This window comes from Liolophura sinensis, chromosome 6, assembly GCF_032854445.1.
Source record: "Liolophura sinensis isolate JHLJ2023 chromosome 6, CUHK_Ljap_v2, whole genome shotgun sequence".
Taxonomy (NCBI): domain Eukaryota; kingdom Metazoa; phylum Mollusca; class Polyplacophora; order Chitonida; family Chitonidae; genus Liolophura; species Liolophura sinensis.
In genome coordinates this window covers 35,017,209-35,036,253 of record NC_088300.1, presented here as the reverse complement: position 1 = coordinate 35,036,253, position 19,045 = coordinate 35,017,209, and the positions used below count along the sequence as shown (strand labels likewise).

General features: G+C 39.8%; 1 protein-coding gene across 1 annotated transcript; it reads left to right on the top strand.

Annotated features, from left to right (window-relative positions):
* The first annotated feature begins 413 nt into the window (after positions 1 to 413).
* Positions 414 to 14,599, top strand: LOC135468013 (phosphatidylinositol N-acetylglucosaminyltransferase subunit H-like). The gene is made up of 5 exons (XM_064746012.1): positions 414 to 1,499; positions 2,023 to 2,101; positions 2,712 to 2,839; positions 11,383 to 11,463; positions 12,498 to 14,599. The coding sequence occupies exons 1-5, from the start codon at positions 1,425 to 1,427 to the stop codon at positions 12,573 to 12,575; spliced, it is 441 nt and encodes a 146-aa protein (XP_064602082.1). The 5' UTR covers positions 414 to 1,424; the 3' UTR covers positions 12,576 to 14,599.
* Positions 14,600 to 19,045: the final 4,446 nt, after the last annotated feature.

Sequence of the window (19,045 nt, the reverse complement as noted above, 5' to 3'; positions counted from 1 at the left end):
CGATAGAGCCATGCTTTCAAACATATACGTCAGTTATTCTAAAGGTATTGTAAAAGGTTGCGTTTGCTTGTGTATCGTGTAGAAAACTCCGCAGAAAAGGTGACAAGTTAACCGACAAATCCGGAAATGTGACAGGGATGGTATTGGTAGCTTAGAAACAGCGCCCTCTAACGGATTTGTTGCATTCATGGGACCCACATGTGTGTCAGATTCTAAGCATGCTAATAGCGAAAATAAGTTAATTCGGTACAACTATGGAGAAAATGGTGTGGAATATGTCCTAAAACAAGCGCCCATATCTGTCGGAAAATGGTTTCTATGTTGCCTTTGTTTAGCCACTTGTGTGGTTGGTGTATTCTTCCAGGAAGCGGTATATGTCACTTCATCATTTGTACAATAAGTCATACACGGTACATGGATCATTAAATTAAGTCAAAAGCCTTGTAAGGCCCAGGCTGAAAAACCTGTTTCGTTCCAGACATTACATGGTAGAGGAACATCTAATTGTCATGGACCTAATATGGGAAAAGTAACAAATTTTGAAATAAAAATAGGAGACAAGATGTTAAGATTAAGTCGAATCTACATTTCAGGAGCCCAGCGAGTTCACATAGGTGTTTAGGTGAGGATTCTTGCAAACTAATGTGGCTAAGACGCAATTTTACAGTTGCTGCTCTGATGAGCCAGTGAATCCAGTTATGCGAGATGCATAGTCAATGTTGCCAGTGCAGTAAATTCACACCTTTCACCATGTTTAGCCACGTTAATTGTCCCCCCACACTGTCTCATCCTAACCTGTATGAACTTTTGAGACCCCTGAAATGTGGATTTGCTTATTTTTCCAGTAAGCCTGTTCTGCTCAACATATATGTTGCCAGAACAGTTTTATTTAGCGGCACCCTAGTCCCTATGCAAGTCCCAATATGACTGTTTTAAAGTTTTGACTTGACACAATTTCATATTGAGTCAAGGCATCCATTTCTTGCCCTCGGCCTTTTCTTCTGTCATGGCAAACGGCTGCTCTTTCAAACTGATGAAATCCAAACCCAAATCTGCGTCTAGATCTTGATTGCACATTACACTGGTTGTCCAAGATACTGCTGATACCGGTACACATTCGCGCACCGGTCAATTTCTTGATTTTTACCCCCAGCTTGACAAGGGACCCACAGTAAATAACAACCAGTCAGCACCGATTAATGTTCTGCTCCCATCGGCAACAATTGAAGAAATTCTCTTATGACTTCTCTTATTTCTTAGAATTTTGCCAATGGTGCATATATCTATGTATTTATCGACCTTCACGGCCCAGAAGCACGGTAGAGCGTCCGCGTCTGAAGCGGTAGATCCAGGATCAATCCTTGATCGAGTCACACCTAAGACTTTAAAAGAGGAAGTTGTAACTTCCTTGCTTGGCGTTCAGCATGAAGGGGATAGTGCAAAGGCTGGTTGACCCATATCAGTATAATGGCTCGGGCGGGGCGACTTACTTGCCTTCGGTAAGTCGTCTCAGTGAAGCAGCACTAAATAAAAGAGTGGCGGAAATCCGTCCTGCAACAAGGAGGCACATTACACGTACATGCACCCTAAGGATTCCTTCATCGTCATATGACTGAAAAATAGTTGAGTACGACGTTAAACCCCAAGCATTCACTCACTCACTCACTTTATCGACCTTCATGCTCAGTCTCAGTCAGTACTCAGTCTTCATTTTACATGATGGGAAGTTATTGGCTCACACAGTTATAACCCAGACTGTTACTCCTTGACCAATAAGATCGCATGTTCATTTCCAGCTCTCACTGGCTGCAGCCTAAAGTGAGGACATTTGATCCTCTGGATTGACACTGTGGTTTCCTCCATCCGTTAACCTGTGTACCATCATATTGTGAAGAAAGTGAAAAATTCATGAGTATTAATCCAATTACACCATGTATAATTAAGTAAATATGTACCTTTGAATCATCATTACCATAACCATGAAGGAAAATTCATGGTACCTTTTATTTCTTTGTCTTGCAGCTTCCAAAGTGGTCAGCCTGGGTGCCCGTAGTACTGCTACTGGTGTTGGTGTGGAAGTTAACTCTCACAGTTACCGAAGGTTAGTACACAGGATGTTCTCATTGGTTGTCTAATGTTCAACATGCTTGAAAGTCATATTGACTGCCCAGTCTGGTGATAACTGCCGTAAAGTATGAGCTGTCTCGGGCTGTGGCTTGAAGATAGAGGGTTTGTTGGGTACTTGCCTAAGGTCTATGGTTTACTCTGGGTACTCAGGTGTACCCTGCCTATAAACCAGACGGTTGTTATGTTATTTATGAATTAGTGAAATGCTATTCAAATAAAATACATATTGAAATACAAAATGAAATGAATTTGGAATTATCCTGTTCCTGTATGAACGATTTGGATGGAAATTAATATATTGATCACTGATAATGTGAGCTGAACTTTCAGTACAGCACGATATAACATTTACTGCAACATGTGATTGGTTTTGCAATTAATCATGAAGTACATGAATTTGAATTTCCTTTCCAGCCTTCTGAGAAAATTCTTCTTCATTAATTTATCATGGTTAAGTGAATTTTTATTGGTCTTGTCCACATCTTCTTGTAGCCAGTATAGTTTATTTATGGTCTTGGTGATGTGTATATATCTGGTATAACAGTGGCTGTTACTGTTGTTGTTGTGCTTTGTGACCTGTGTAGAAAGCATTCTGGTGCTGAGGTCATGCGGACTCCAAGTGAAGACGACATATCTGATTGGTCGATCAGCAACACAGTTTGTGGACATGGCTCAAGTAAAGGACATTGTCATTAATGAAGGCATTAGAATGGTAAGACTCTACTCCAAAACAGCATTTCCACGCCCCCCCCCCCCCAAAAAATTTATATGTTTACACTTGTATGGGTATAAATGTAGAATTTTTCTGACGTGGAGAAACGATTTGATAAAAAGACCTACATATTTATACATATTGTGTTTGTATTCCGAATACAATTTTCAATTGTCTTGTTCTTTGATGCAGAAATACAGGACATGGCAATAAATTTCAGTTAGTCAAATTTCTTTGGTCTTGCACAGGAAATGTATGGATTCCATACTCTCACTGTTTGTGGCGCTTTGCTGATAAAACCCAGTTGGCAACACTTATGTGAGCGTTTGTACATTTGTTGAAGGCAACTTTTTGTTCCTACCAGATACATGTGCCTTCTGTATGTGTCTTTAGTGACATGCTAACAGTCATGACAGTCAGTTGTTTAACCCTGGGCACTCTGGTTTCCTCTGCTCATGACTGCCATTGTATGCATGGTATAGAGCTATACAACATCCAGATCATATACATGTTGGTTGGCACCCTGTCAGTCTTTCACAAACATTTTTCTGGACTTTTTTTGAACAGTTCATTGCATTCAATAGATAGTTGACACATGGCTTCACTATGACAAGTAAAGCATAGGTCATATCCAAGTTTTATTCATGTTCAACAAAATTGGGGAGGTACATAGCTATATAACGTTACATTGTACACTTATGTGGAAGAATACTGTATACTGCTGACAAGTCTTCTTCTTGTCAAGTCCTGTTTGTATACATATTGGTGGATGTTCAGCTTTTTTTTTCTATGGTACCAGATAAGATGGATGGTTTTGCATTCACTTACGTCTAAGTAGCTCTGTAGTTCTGTTGTTAGGATTTGTGGGTTAGGCAAATCTTTGACATCCTGCATCCATTCTGCATCCTGCATCCTACATCCTGTATCGTACATCCTGAATCCTGTATCCTACATCCTGCATCCCATATCCTGCATCCTACATCCTGTATCCTACATCCTGAATCCTACATCCTGAATCCTGTATCCTATATCCTGTATCCTGCATCCTGTATCCTACATCCTGCATCCTGTTTCCTACATCCGACATCCTACAACCTACAAGCCTACACTAAGTCCTATACTGGAAGTGTCACAGCTAATGCTGATCTGCCAAACCTTATTTCTTGTGCTGATGAAAGTCTCAGAACCCTTGATTTCTTCAGGTGAAGTTTGTGCTTACTGTGGGCACTAGCTGTTCAGAGTGTGTGGTGAAATGATGACCTGGAGCACTTATATAACTCTTGTTCATTTTGTGATTAGTAGTCAGATGTAGTTTTTGGCTCATATATAGTCTGGTTTAGGTATAGTGTTATCAGTAATTCCTGTGTGTCTACATTGGTGAGCTGGTGGGATTCTGACAACAGTTATTTTTCAAGCTGTCTTTCGTTACTTCATTTGATATTCAAGACAAAAAGTATGTAGTATGTCTCTCTGTTTAAGATTTGAGCTAAGTGGCATTTACAAGCATCAATATAGCCAGCAATCACTGTGTGGAACAAGATTGCCTTGTACCTTTTCCAGTGGCCTTAAATAAAGGTCACTTAACTTTTGATAGGCCTTAATCTAGTAAAGGATGATTTATCTCCCTTGGTTAAGAGGAAAAATCATTTGATGTGGATCACATACTAAATAGTTATGAGATTTAAGACCGTTATAAGGACATGTTATATGAACATGAATGATCATAATCTTTTGAGCTTTATTTTAGCCCAGACTATTTAGTATATTATTGTCTGTGTAGGACATGGCAGAGAGTTGGTATTGCAACAGAAAGACTACCTGGAGGGATTAAGTCTAAGAAAGCTGATGGCTGTGATGTTTTTCTCTCTTACTTTCTAATTTTTTCCCCACCATCTTTATCTTTTTATGTCTGTCTGTGAGTTCGTCTATGTGAACAAGATATATTTTAACAGTTTGAAATGTTTGTGTTTAACCGTGGGTCAGTGAGAGGACCATTAAGATTGGTTGTTCATCACAGCTGTCAGCCATCTTGAATATCCTGAACATCACACTTATCCTTGTTAAGAAGAAATCTTGAAGAGTTTTCAACCTACAGTTTCAGTTTCATACTTGTACAACCCAGTGACTTTGGGTTCAGAGAACTGAGAATGGCAGTTTGTCTCCTTCGCAGTAATGGCAAAATGACAGGGAAACGTCTTTACTACTGAGTTTGTTCTGTGTTTTTATTCAGTGAACTTCTCATTTGCTTATCCATTCTCATGTGACATCTTGTCAACCATGAAAAAAGAAAGAAAGTGATAAAGATTTGGGACAGACAGAAAGGCTGTTGTACTTGGTCATGGCTCAAATCAAAACATTTATTCTCCCTGTATTTTCATTTCAAAACCATATGCCTAATACATGTCTGATGGCTTATGCCTGATGAAGCATTTTTGTTAATGGGTGGATCTTGGAGTAAACTCAAGATGGTTTTGTTTCATGATACACGGTCACCATTGCTATCCTTAACAATATTAAAACTTCACAGCCAATTTCTTGGGTCTGTTACCTCATTTATGCGCATGCTCCCTCATTCAACGGTCTGCTTCTCATTCAGGGGCCTGGTCTCTCACTTAGGTGCCTGCTCTCTCATCCAGGGGCCTGTTCTCTCATTCAGGGGCCTGCTCTCTCATTCAGGGACCTGCTTTCTCATTCAGGGGTTTACTTTCTCATCCAGTTGCCAGTTCTCTCAGCCAGGGGCCTGCTGTTTCAGTCAGGGGCTTGCTCTGTCAATCTGGGGCCTGCTGCCTCATTCACAGACCAGTTCTCTCGGTCAGGGGTCTGCTCTCTCCATCATTAATGGCCCTGTTTCCCTAGTCAGGGGCCTGCTCTGTCAGTCAGGGGCCTGCTCTATCAGTCAGGGGCCTGCTCTATCAGTCAGGGACTTGCTCTCTGAGTTAGGGCCTTCTCTGTAGTAAATGTGGATTAGCTGATTAGCAGGTTAGCAGTTTATTTATCGGACAGGCATTTTGAGCCACACTCAGTATAATTTTGCTTATATGAGTGTCATCAGCGTTATGCTGAAGAAGCCAGCATGAGCTGGACTGCATTGGTGAGAGGCTCCTCTGTCATTATGCTATACTAACGTGTGATATAGTTTCTTTTTGTGTGTGTGTTGTGAGGGAAGGGGTAGTGCGGGAATGAGCTGACTGTTTGAACCTGAGCTGTCTGGTTCACTTCATTTACTAAGAGATAAGAGGTGTATATCTATATAGGAGTACACAAACTTTAGTTAGAGTGCTGACTGCTAGTGCAGGTAGTAGGGCATCTTTTGACCGGTCAAGCATGATAATATCTGTATATAATTACGGATTGACATACTAACCAGTTTGTGGCTGAAGTGATAGGTCATCAGATTTAAATTCAACAAGCCCGCAAAGCCTGTTTTTTGTATATATGGGTATTTCTCTCCTTTTTTTCTTTCTTGGGATAAGTTCTTTCACTCCTGTAATGCGTACTCATTAGTCTGTCATGAAAAGCCAAGATTAGGTTGAAAAAATTGTGGTCAATAAATCTTGCCTTGCAATCAAAAACAAAAATCAAAAAGTGCATTTTAGTCCATGAAAAAATAATTTTTAGAAATACCCTATTTCTTCTAATTTTTCATGGACACCAGGTCGGCTCCTTTTAGCCAATATACATGTAACCGTACCAGCATTATTTAGTTTCTATTTTAACACATGATTAGACCATCTAATGAACAACATGCTCATATATTTACTTTTCCAAAAAGCTGGAAAAGAATTGTAATGTTCAGCTTTCAGCACTACTAATATCTAAGCCCAAAATGAGAAGAATTTGGGTACAGTAAAGTTGTTGGCTGGCAAAGGCTAAGTGCTGGGCTTTTGTGACTGTCAGGCCCTTGAGCTCATATTTGAGGTGGCATGTTCTAATCCAGCCTTTGTTGGTTTGGCTTCAGCTTTAAGTTTGAGATTTGGGATAGTTGGAGAAGGGTGGTGGTTTACTCCAGATATGCTATCTATAAACACCAATCAAATCAAATGATGCTGTGAGTCCATTTCAAGCTGGCTCCATCTCCAGTTGTATGTGGGAGGGTCTTGTCAACAACCTACGAAGGTTGTGCGTTTCCCCTTGCTCTGCAAGGCTTCCTCCCACCATATTGCTGGCCGCCATCATATAGGTCAAATATTCTTCAGTAGAGCGTAAAACACCAATCAAATAAGCAAATAAGCCAAGCGAATAAATTAAGTAAAGATATGGTTTTGAATTCATTTTGATATTTCCTGTTTTTATCTTTCTGCTGAAAGAGATTTCTTGTTTTTGTTTTTTTTTCACTTTTAACTGCTGAATGGATTAATCCCAACAGAATGGATATAGGCCTAAAGGGTGTAAAAACAGGTTGAACTGTAGTTAATGGAGGTATAGTGATAGTGGTCCTATATATAGCCTACACATACATGTATGTCACTGAAATGAACTGGTCGGGTATGGAGATTTTTTACACTTGAATATTTGCAGGCTGAGGTGAAATAAGGACAGGAGAAAGATGAGTAATCAGTGATCTAAAAATATTGTCACTTTATTATATATATCGAGTGGGTCTATTTCTGTAGGTTAATCATCCCGTACTGTGGAATGTGTTTAAAACACAAATGGTTACATTGTTTATTTATCTTGGGATTATTCTCGGTGATTTATATTTATTCTATTTATTTTTTTGTTGGATTGATATGTTTTACGCCGTACACAAGAATATTTCACTTATACGACAGTGGCCAGCATTATGGTGGGTGGAAACCAGCAGCGCCCTGTGGAAACCCACGGCCATCCACAGGTTGCTGGCAAACCTTCCCATGTACAGCTGGAGAGGAAGCCAGCAGGAGCTGAACTCGCAGCGACCGCATTGGTGAGAGGCTCCTGGGTCATTACGCTGCGCTGGTGCGCTAACCAACTGAGCCACGGAGGCCCCCGTGATTTATAAGAACATAATTCATCATGTTTACATCGCGCACATTACCTTCCATATGTCATCATGTTTTACATCGCGCACATTACCTTCCATACGTCATCATGTTTACATCGCGCACATTACCTTCCATATGTCATCATGGTTTACATCGCACACATTACCTCCCATACGTCATCATGTTTTACATCACGCACATTACCTTCCATATGTCATCATGTTTTACATCGCGCACATTACCTTCCATACGTCGTCATGCTTTACATCGCACAGATTACCCCCCATACGTCATCATGCTTTACATCGCACACATTACCACCCATGCGTCATCAGGCTTTACATCGCACACATTACCTCCCATACGTCATCAGGCTTTACATCGCACACATTACCTCCCATACGTCATAATGCTTTACATCTCACACATTACCTCCCATACATCATCATGCTTTATATGGCACACAGTACCTCCCATGCATCGTCATGCTTTATATGGCACACATTACCTCCCATACATCATCATGCTTTATATGGCACACATTACCTCCCATGCATCGTCATGCTTTACATTGCACATATTACCTCCCAATCGTCGTCATGCTTTACATCGCACACATTACCTCTAATACGTTATCATGCTTTACATCGCACACAGTACCTCCCATACGATGACTGCTTCCTCACGGCTGCTGATGCACCCTAGCTTGAGATTTCTGTACGTATGTCACAGCTTATCTGAAGATTAACAATATACGTAAGAGCCTCAAGTCTTATAGAGTATTTTAGATGCAAACCTTTCACTGCAGTCTCTTTTGAGGAGGTGATAGATGTGTAGTGTGGCATGGTTAAGTGGTTAAGGTGCTTGCCTTTCTATCGTCAGGACATAAGAGGTGCAAGATCAAACCCGGCTTTAGACATGGAATTTGCAGATCTACTCGTCGCTGTTTGTGTGGCCTTTAATAGTGACAGTGAGGGGTCAACATTTCATTGAAGCTGGTTTCCCACCAATATGGTGTGCATATCTGCATGCATGACCCCACATGTGTTTATGTTTATCAATTGCTTGTCAAAGGAACCTGCCCTGATAGCACAGTTGGTAGAACGTTCGCTTCGGGAGCAGTAAATCCAGGATTAATTGTGGGGGGAGTCACACCTAAAACCTTAAAAGAGGAATTTGTAACTTCCTTGCTTGGTGTTCAGCATGAAGGAGATAGTGCAACGACTGGTTGACCCGTATCAGTATAATGGCTCGGGTGGGGTGACTTACTTGCTCTCGGTAAGGCGTCTCAGTGAAGCAGCATTAGATAAAAGAGCAGCACATTGCATGCACTCTAAGGATTCCTAATATGACTGAAAAATTGTTTCGTACGACTTGAGTGTGGCATTCAGTAAATAAATACATATGTGTAATTTATTCTGTTTTTTTTATGATTGAAGGAAATACTTTGTCTAGTTGCCAGCAAGCCTAGTACTAAATGGTCTTATTTTTAGTGACGGTGAATTTGTTAGTTTTTCGTCTGATCTGAGATATAATTGCTGTAGTTACTGTTTTAGTGGGTGTGGGGGCAGACTGAGGTTACATTTTAGGGTGTAAGCTGTTTACGCTCCAAGGGCTGAAATTTTGTCCTAATGGGGTCTGCCAGCCCTGTTCAAAGGGAAGCAAATCTTATAACTGATAAAACAACAGTGCCCTCTACCTACTTAAATAACAATACCACTGATTTCAATACCAACACCAGAAATCATGAATAATAAAACCTGACATTGTTAGATAGAGGCCACTGCTGTTTTATTAGTTACAAGATTTGCTTCCCTTTTTAGAAGGCTGACCCATTTGCCATTGCTACACGTCCCAATTAGGAACTGATTTCCCCAAATATACACTTTTCTTTTTACTGCTTGAACAATGAGGGGGAGGGGGAGGAGGTGGGCGTGAAGGTTTGTGTGTTTGATTTGGGTGTGTGTATTCACATTTATTCAAGTTCTGTGGCATTGCTTAAGTAATGCACGTAATACACGTAAAGGTCACAGCTCCCTGGTTAACGTGCGGTTTTGCATTAGAATTTTCCTATTTGTGAGCCTACTGGCCCTTTCTCAAACTCCATGGATTATATCCTGCAGTATTTATATGTCACGACCCACACACGTATGCATAGTTCCTCAAACACCTCTTGTTTCTGGTGTATATATTGACTTGGTTTGGGGTTGTTTTTTCACGTTATTGTCAGTATCACTTTGTCATGTAAATATTTACCCTCTTGCCCCTTTGGCTTTTGACCCATTGAACTGAACTCAGAGCCATGTTTTTGGCATTATTCTTCAATAGACAGTATATTTAACACCTTTAGTAACATACATAAAGGTCGCCCTACCTCTCGTTCCTCAATTCTATAGTGTATATTTAATGCATGTATTCCAAAGCTGTCAGTGTTTATGATATATGTGTTGTTTATAAAGGTCTCTGGGACAACAATTTTGTTTCTAAATTCCCTGAGACAACCCTAGGGGAATAAGGTGTATTTTTAGAACTTGTTTATGTGTTCATGGATCTTGCACTTTTACAAGTTTAGAAGTGTCAACGAATCACACTTACACTTTACACTGGACTAGAAGTGATTGGTCAAATACGGGTGGGTCTATAATGACATGTTATACTTTGGTAGGGTTGGGTTTTTGGTGTCTGTTGTCAGCGCATTGGGTCTGTGAGAGCACTGGGATCAGCCTGCTGCAAGGATACGCTGTTGTGATATGACTGAAATAATGTTGAAAACAGTTTTAAAACGCCGAACAAAAAAAAAAAAAAATCAATCGGCTTGAATACTCTTTACCAATTTCTCCATAATAATAATAATATTGTCATTCAGCACTTTTAACTCCAATTCCATTTATGGCAGCCACTTGGTTCTCATTGAATCTGTCAGCTTTAAAAGCAATGTTCTGGCTTCAGCTAATTAATGTTTGACCACTGAAGTAGCAGGGTCTAATCTTGAGATTGTACTGTCTTAGCATGGAAGTAACTGTCCAAATGTGAGTTGCCAAAGGCAGTGAACCATTGTCCACAGAGTTTAAAAAGTTTGTCCAAAGATCAGACAGTCTAAAATATGGTATATTAGTGAGGATTCTGTTTGCTGTAGGGACTCATTTTGACTCATGGTTTGACCACTGATGTTGCTTGTCTGACCAGTGAGGTTGCTTATTTGACCAGTGAGGTTGCTTGTTGGCTCATTGCCTAACAGAATGGGTTGCCTGCTTGAATCAAGAACCTGTTGGTTTCAAAGCAGTATGGAGCTATGCGAGGTACATGAGAAGGGGTTCGTGCATGGGTGGGAGTGTCTCTGCTATGCCTGGTCCTCCACTATAACCTAACCAATGTACTATAAACTACACTCTCTAGTACAGTGTATATATACCAAATCAAGTAAGTAATTTGCAGTACATTACTAGAACTTAACCATGTCAATACATGAGGCAGTGGAATCTTTGCTTCTCATTCTTGATTGTACTGTCACAGACTGATGAAGTGCAGCACGTGCCTGTATTTAATCACAGCTTGATTACAGTTTGTTTAATCTTCCAGCACCAAGTCATCTGTTACCTCTCTGTACTATTGACTCCTAGGCCTGGATCTGATGAAAATGGATTATTCCCCCTGTTTATGGTAAGTAAGCATAAGGATTTACTTTCTGAAAAATATAAGGAAATAGTTCTTCAAGTTGTTATAGACAGCCCATACCCTGCTCTGTTAGGTCTGTACTTGTAACATTCCAGAGCCTTGGCATCTGCATAAGATGCTACTGACCTTGGGTGAACCTCAGTCTCTCAGCTAGCTGGACTGTTGCGCTGGCCTAATGATTAGAGCGTCCACCTTGTAGTCGGGTTGTACCAAAGACTTTAAAAATGGTACTTTTAAATTTTGCTGCCTTGCTTAGTGCTCAGCTCTGAGGCGCTAGAGCAAGCAAACAGGGCTGGTTGGCCCTGTGTCAGTATAATATGAATGGGTGAGGTGTCATGTCTGGTGTCTTCGGCATGATAATTCAGTGACTCAAGACTGGCCCCGCCACAAAAAGACACATTATATGTACACACACCTAATGACTCCTCGTCATCATATGACTGAAAAATTGTTAAGTAGGACATCAAACCCACAAGCATTCATTCATTCTCAGCTAGCTCTGCTCGTCGTTAAAAATGACCTTGGTGACCTCATCATGACTTTTGATTATTTCTGTGTCAAAATAGAAAGAAGAGTTGTTCCATGTCCATGCTGTTGTCCATGTCCATTGTGAGGTCCTGTGATTTTATATTTAAAGTACCACATGGAAAATGTTCTGAAGTAAACTTTTGTTTATAAATGTCTGGAATAACTCTCCTGAATTATCACTAATAACTCTGTTTAATATAAATGTCTGGAATAACTCTCCTGAATTATCACTAGTAACTCTGTTTAATATAAATGTCTGGAATAACTCTCCTGTATTATCACTAGTAACTCTGTTTTGGAATAACTCTCCTGAATTATCACTAGTAACTCTTTTTAATATAATAAGAACATATTTATGATGAAGTCCATCTTGTTACATAGCTGAAGACCTATACATGTACTTACACAGGGTAAGCTTTGAGCGTGTGTAGCTATAACTGCTAGCATGAATGAATTTGCATTGATTTGATGATGGAAATACTTTGTTACAGAATTCCCTTCCCAAAGTGGGTGTTTTGCGAGAAATCTATGGTGGAGTGAAACCACTGCTGGTCAGAAGAGGTGACTGATGACCAGTTACTGCAGATGACCATTGTACTAACAATGTTTCCCGAATGAAAACAGACCAGCCGACTGGGTGAGAACTTTACAGGAGAATGTAACTCTCACAATGTTCATTGTGGTTGTAAGAGCTGGTAGCCTGCCCCTATTTGACCTGTTAGATGGATACGCTGTTGACAGATTTAAGTGGCATAGTCACACAGTGTTTACTGTGTTCCATGGTTTGTTGAATTTCGGCATTCTCAGTCTGTGATCTGCTGCTTTGCTAGCTGTGCCCAACTGTACTGAAACAATGATGTATTGCAGGAGGGAACAAAAGAGATCATTTCTTGTAGTGACTTTTCGTAAGGCAGACAATGTTTACCATTCATGCATCTTATAATTCAAACGGTGTACACAAAAATTGTCCTGTGAGGAAAATGGTTGTCCAAGTTTGTCAGAAGAAGAGATTGTTCTTTCTGATTGACGTTACATGAACTATAGAGATCCAATGTTTGACGTATTTGACAGGTCATCATGACATGTAATGTTCTGTCAGTATTTGTACTAAGTCAGAATTCACACTGTTGCTGATATAAAATCTCATTTTCTCATGATTTATTTATTTTATTTATTTATTTCATTGGAGTTTTTGGCTGTATTCAAGAATATTTCACTTGTACGACAATGACCCGCATTATGGTGAGAGGCAACTCGCCAGAGGCATGCTGGCAGACCTTCCCATGCATGATCAGAGAGGAAGCCTATATGAGCTGGACTTGAACTCACAGTGTTAGCATTGTTGATAGGCTCCTGAGCCATTGTGCTGCACTGACAGGATATCAACAAAACCATGGAGGGCCTCTAGCTTCATTAAGAAGAGATATATCAGAAATGTGGCCTTTTTTAACAAGCTTTAGGCCATGTTCATTTGCTTCTGTGTTTCTTGTCATGCAGACATGCTTAATTTAGTTCAAGTGATTTTAACCAGAAAACAATTCAAAAAATTTTAACATATTATAGAGAATTGTAGAGGTGCTTGTGCCTGTCTTTCAGAAAAAAGATTCAAGTGTATATCTCGAAATCTGATGACAGATGACCACGCCATGTGTGGAGGTGAAAAGGCATTGAGTTGTTCACTGCATTCTGGCATTGCATTACTGCTTGGTAACTGAACTGGTGACAAGAAACGAAAAATCAACTATGTGTGGCCTCATGGCATGATATTGATGCATATATGGGTTGTAATGTCTCTATAAATTCCTTGAGTAAACTGTTAGCTATTGGGGGCTCAGAATTACAATTTAGTCAGCCTATGTGTATGAGTTGTAATGTGATCTGCTGTATATATGTATTGAAATTGAGAGAAGCGTAATCCTCGTGTGATAAAGGCTTACCTTGAACTTGTCATTGTGTTGATGTGGTTAGTTTTCAAGCAGGCCAATACACTTGTGATACGTATACAAATACAATTATTGACAGCATACCAGATAACCATTAAAGTACACCTTGTGTAGACAAAACGTCTTTTCAGCTGTGAAGCCACTGTCAGTAGTGAAGCACTCCTTAGCACAGCTCTTACATGTGTACTTGTTTGTGTGGGTAAGAATTTACTGACTGGTTGTGTGCGTGGAGATGCAATGTGTCACCTGGTTGTGCACTAGCATTTTCTGTTTTGAAATGTGTTTATGTAAATTCTCATATTTGAAGCAAGTTTCTATTCATGGACATTTGTTGGTCCCTGTTAAAATACTCAAATTAAGGAAAGAATTTAAGTCTTAGGTAAATAATCTTGTCCTTTCTCTTTTTGGTAATTTTATTATAATACATTGTTGTGTGAAATAATGACAGGAATTTACATAGACCTCCAGTGTGTTTTTACATACAGTACTATTTGTAAGCCATTTATGTATATCATGAGAATTTTTCTCTAAATAATGCTGCACGAACTATGGTGGGTGGAAAAGTATGATTAGCTTGTCATTAATTTATAATATTAAGTGTGAAAATTTTGAATAAGAATGAAACTGTATTCACATTAAAATTCCTTTACTCTTCACCATTTAGATATTCTCAAAGTTCGTATAAAAGCTCATGCAAAGTTTACATGCAGTATAATATTTATTTAATTGATTGCTGTTTTACGCCTTAGTCAAGAATATTTCACTTATTCGACGGCCGCCAGCATTATGGTGGAAGGAAATCGGGTAGAGTCTGGAGGAAACCCACGACCATCCGCAGGTTCTTGTCAGAGGTTCCCACGTACAACTAAAAAAGAAGCCAGCATGAGCTGGAATAGAACTGATAGCGGCCGCATTGGTGAGAAGTTCTTATGTCATTGCCCTGTGTTGGCGTGCTAACCACGGAGGCCCCCAACATATTAATGGTCTTTACAAGTAGTTTAGTTATGTACGTGTATGTATGTATGCATGTCTGTGTGCTCGGAGTTTTACGTCGAACTCAAGCATTACTGATTTTACTCCTCTGCTCTACTTTTTCGTGTTTATTCATCGAAGGATGAAACAGGAAATCGCACGCATTCAGATGAAATGAAAAGCTGTTTTTTTCTCTCCATGCGTGTTCCTTTTTGAGGGTTATGCTCTGCTTGTTCAGAATAACAGTAATCACGAGTGAAGTATGTATGGCGACGTGCAGGACACTGTAGTGTCACATGTTAGCTGTATCACGTGAGTTACGGGAATAATACCGCCCATAAAACCAGAACCTCATGGGTATGTCTGCGCGCGTGTGTGTTGGGGAGGGTGGAGGTGGGGGGCAAAAACTTGTCATTGGGTGAGCTCTTGCTATACATGTAGTGCACTGTCACGGAAATATGCATGACCAACCTATGGAACAATTTTTGGACTACATTCCTTTCAAAGAGGCAGCGCTGTCAGCGCTGTGAAGAATAGTCCCTTTTATAAAGCTTTCACGGACAATAAATAAGCCGGATAATCCCAGACATGGTTGCGACGTGATAGGCTACATATGCAATACTACTGTTCTAATCTCCCACGAAGGACTCTTTTTTTTTTTTGAAGTGAACTTGACACCACTTTATACACGTTTCCACATATGCCTATCTTTTAATGTGAAGGTCGTGCCGCATGTTTTTCATATTGCACGTCGGCATTAGTAATGTTCATTCATTGGCAAAGTTCATAGTCCTGATGGTACATCTTATTTGGATCTATATCTGTACAAAGACGGACAAGGTCTCCTTTCACGCCGCCTTTACGACAAAAGGGATAATTTCAATTTTGATATTGTAAATTATCCTTATTTAGGTAGCAATATACCAAAGGGTCCTGCATATGGCGTATACATATCTCGCCTTGTAGCATTTGTCAGATCTTGCGTTAATTGTGATGACTTTAATCTGCGTCACAAGTTGCTAGTTCAAAAACTAGTTTGTCAAGGATACTCCATCAAACGCCTTCATTCTAAGTTTCTCAAATTTTACAATGAATATAACACTCTCGTTGGCAGGTATTGCCAGAGCGTTCAGAATCTCTGGCGATATGCATTGTGATCAACCACATAGACGGCGCTGTTATCCATATGTACATATCTATCACGTACATGGTATTTAACAACATAGATGGCGCTGGTTGCCCAGTGTAACCGTCTATCTTGTATGTCATGTGTAACAACATAGATGGCGCCTCTTGTACCATGAGATATTTACATATTAACGGGAAAGACGTAATCGTCCGTTACTTTTGAATCATAATCTGATCGGTTAGGGTGTGTAACGCTCGTCATTTTCAAACTGTATCTAATACCGCTTAACCTGGGGCTAGGGGCCGTAAAGGTAGCCATGCTAATTACATCAGCATTATGCCTTTATGAACAGTTGCAATGAAAGCGCGACTGAGATACTTGTTTAGCTGTTATTTGACATGGAACTCATTCACGGACTACGAATTTGAACTTTGATATGGAATTCATGCCTGGAATATTTATTGTCTACCCGGCATCATTGAAAACTGATGACCGCTTCTCTCTCTTGTGTTACCGGCTTTATTTCTTATTTGTATAATTTCTTACATACCTTTGTCTTCGGTTAAACGTTGTTGTGGAAATGGATCTTGCGATTATCGACTTGAAACGCCCTTTACGGACTACGAATGGTATAGGAATGTCGGACTTGACGCTTATATTTATCAACGGTCATATTGTTCGTCGGCATATTGACGTTACGTCAATCATTGACACCGCGTCTTCTTGTACACATTATCGTGTCCTTCATAAAAAAAAAAATACTACGCGTCTTGGTATTTTACATTTTTGGTTCAGATTTTCATTTTCGGCGACTAAATTTGGATACCTAGTGAAATGATTGATGTTTAGTGTATAAATAGGCCGTTGATTGATTGACTACCGGCTGATGTGGACTTCTTCTATTGTTGTGTATCGAAAGCGTGAACTTACATGCTCGTTCCCGCCTCGGCGCCACGCAACAACAGAACTCGCTCACATCAATCCGTGGTCAGTTAATAACTTATAATTATGACTCTCGTTACTATGGACAACTAGTTGTTGCACGAGTACTACGTCAACAAAGAAGTCAAAGATTCGGTTACCGTAAAATCTTCTAATGGTCATGTAGGATGGTTACGTGCTGTTCTCAAAGGCGGGCTAAGTTCAAGCAGGATCAGACTTATATGGGCTTCTTTTTTTTTCTTTTTTTTCTAACTTGGGAGGCATTTTCCGACATTGGATTACCAGAAATGTGAATATCTAACAAGCTGAACCTCGGTTACGTCTCGATTCAAAAGCTGGATAATGTTAAAAAGATGGTTTGCAGATGCAGGTTTTGAAATTTTTATAACCGGATGATTTTGGGATTCACGGTAGCAGTTTTCAAATATCTTTGGCTACATTTTGATTCATGGCAAATTATCTCAAAATGACACCTAGGATACTGTTGTTCAGTGTTATCAGATATTCTTACCTAAAGTGAATGGAGAAATTAAGGCTATGCCACATGCTGGTTTGAGCAATCTAACAGGAACACGTTTGATTGGATAAAATTTGGAAGATGGTTGTCTTGATTCGCGACATTTTCTCGGTATTGTACAACCATTTACGTGTAACCATTTGTCAGCTATAACACCGTCGTCGCCGCCCTGGTTTAACTCACCATATGATGGGTGTACAGGTAGTATTTTATACTGTCATTTTATTTACATGATAATCAGTGATATCAGATCAAACAAAAAAAAAGTGTAACCTTCTTCATAGAAATTCTGAACAATGTGCTTTGGATTGAAATATGTTAGAGGATGCATACAGCCTCTTCCTTTAAATAAAAAATCACAAACCGAAATAAGGGTGGATAATTGTATGGCTTATTGAAAACTTCTTGGTGTTATGGTTTTGATGTTTTTTTTTCTTAATTAGCGGAAATGGATGCACTCGAGTGAAACGTTCTAAACTAGATATAAGGATGACCTGGTGAAGACAAGTGACAGAATCAGATGTCTCATTTAGTTGACATTATCTCCCTCAAAGTTGCCGAGGACTATACTTTCTCAGAATAGCTGTTTTATCCGTGAATACTGAAATTATGTAAACAGCGTTTGTTCTGCATGGATTCTCTGTCGTGGAAAAAAGTCGGTTTTGCATGATTTATTGGCATAATTTCAAAAGATCAAATGATTCAGTTGACTCTTAATACACCAGAAAAATTTTCTTGTCTTGTCACTCTTAGCGACGTATAACGTTTTTCTAACTTTGATCTCCAGCTTTCTATGATATCTAGTCATCAATACACGGCCTTCACAAAACCAGAAGCCCACGATAAAACTATACTGCCACCTCGCCTTTACAAGCATCTTTACCCGGCTTTTACAAACATCTTTACTTGACCTTCATAAGTAGCTATAGTTGGTCTTCACATGTTGACCTCTTTACACGGCCTTTAAAACATCTTTACAAGGCTTCAGAAAACATATCTTCAGACGGCCTCCACAAGCATCTATACATAACCTTTACCCACAACTTTTGTCGGATTTCACAGGATTGTTTACAGGGTCTCTACAAGCATCTTTACTGGGCCTTCACAAGCATCTTTACACAGCCGTCAGACATCTATATTCGGCCTTCACAAGCATCTTTACACGGTTTTCAAAAGCATCTTTACACGTCCTTCACAAGCATCTTTAAACGGCCTTCACAAGCATCTTTGCACGTCCTTCACAAGCATCTGTACTCGGCCCTCACAAGCATCTTTACTCGGCCATCACCAGCGGCTTTACACGGCCTTCACAAGCATCTTTAAACGACCTTCACAAGCATTTTTACTCGGCCATCACCAGCAGCTTTACACGGCCTTCACAAGCATCTTTAAACGGCCTTCACAAGCATCTTTACTCGGTCTTGACAAGCATCTTTACTCGGCCTTCACAAGCATCTTTACTCGGCCTTCACAAGCATCTTTACTCGGTCTTGACAAGCATCTTTACTCGGTCTTCACAAGCATCTTTAAACTTCC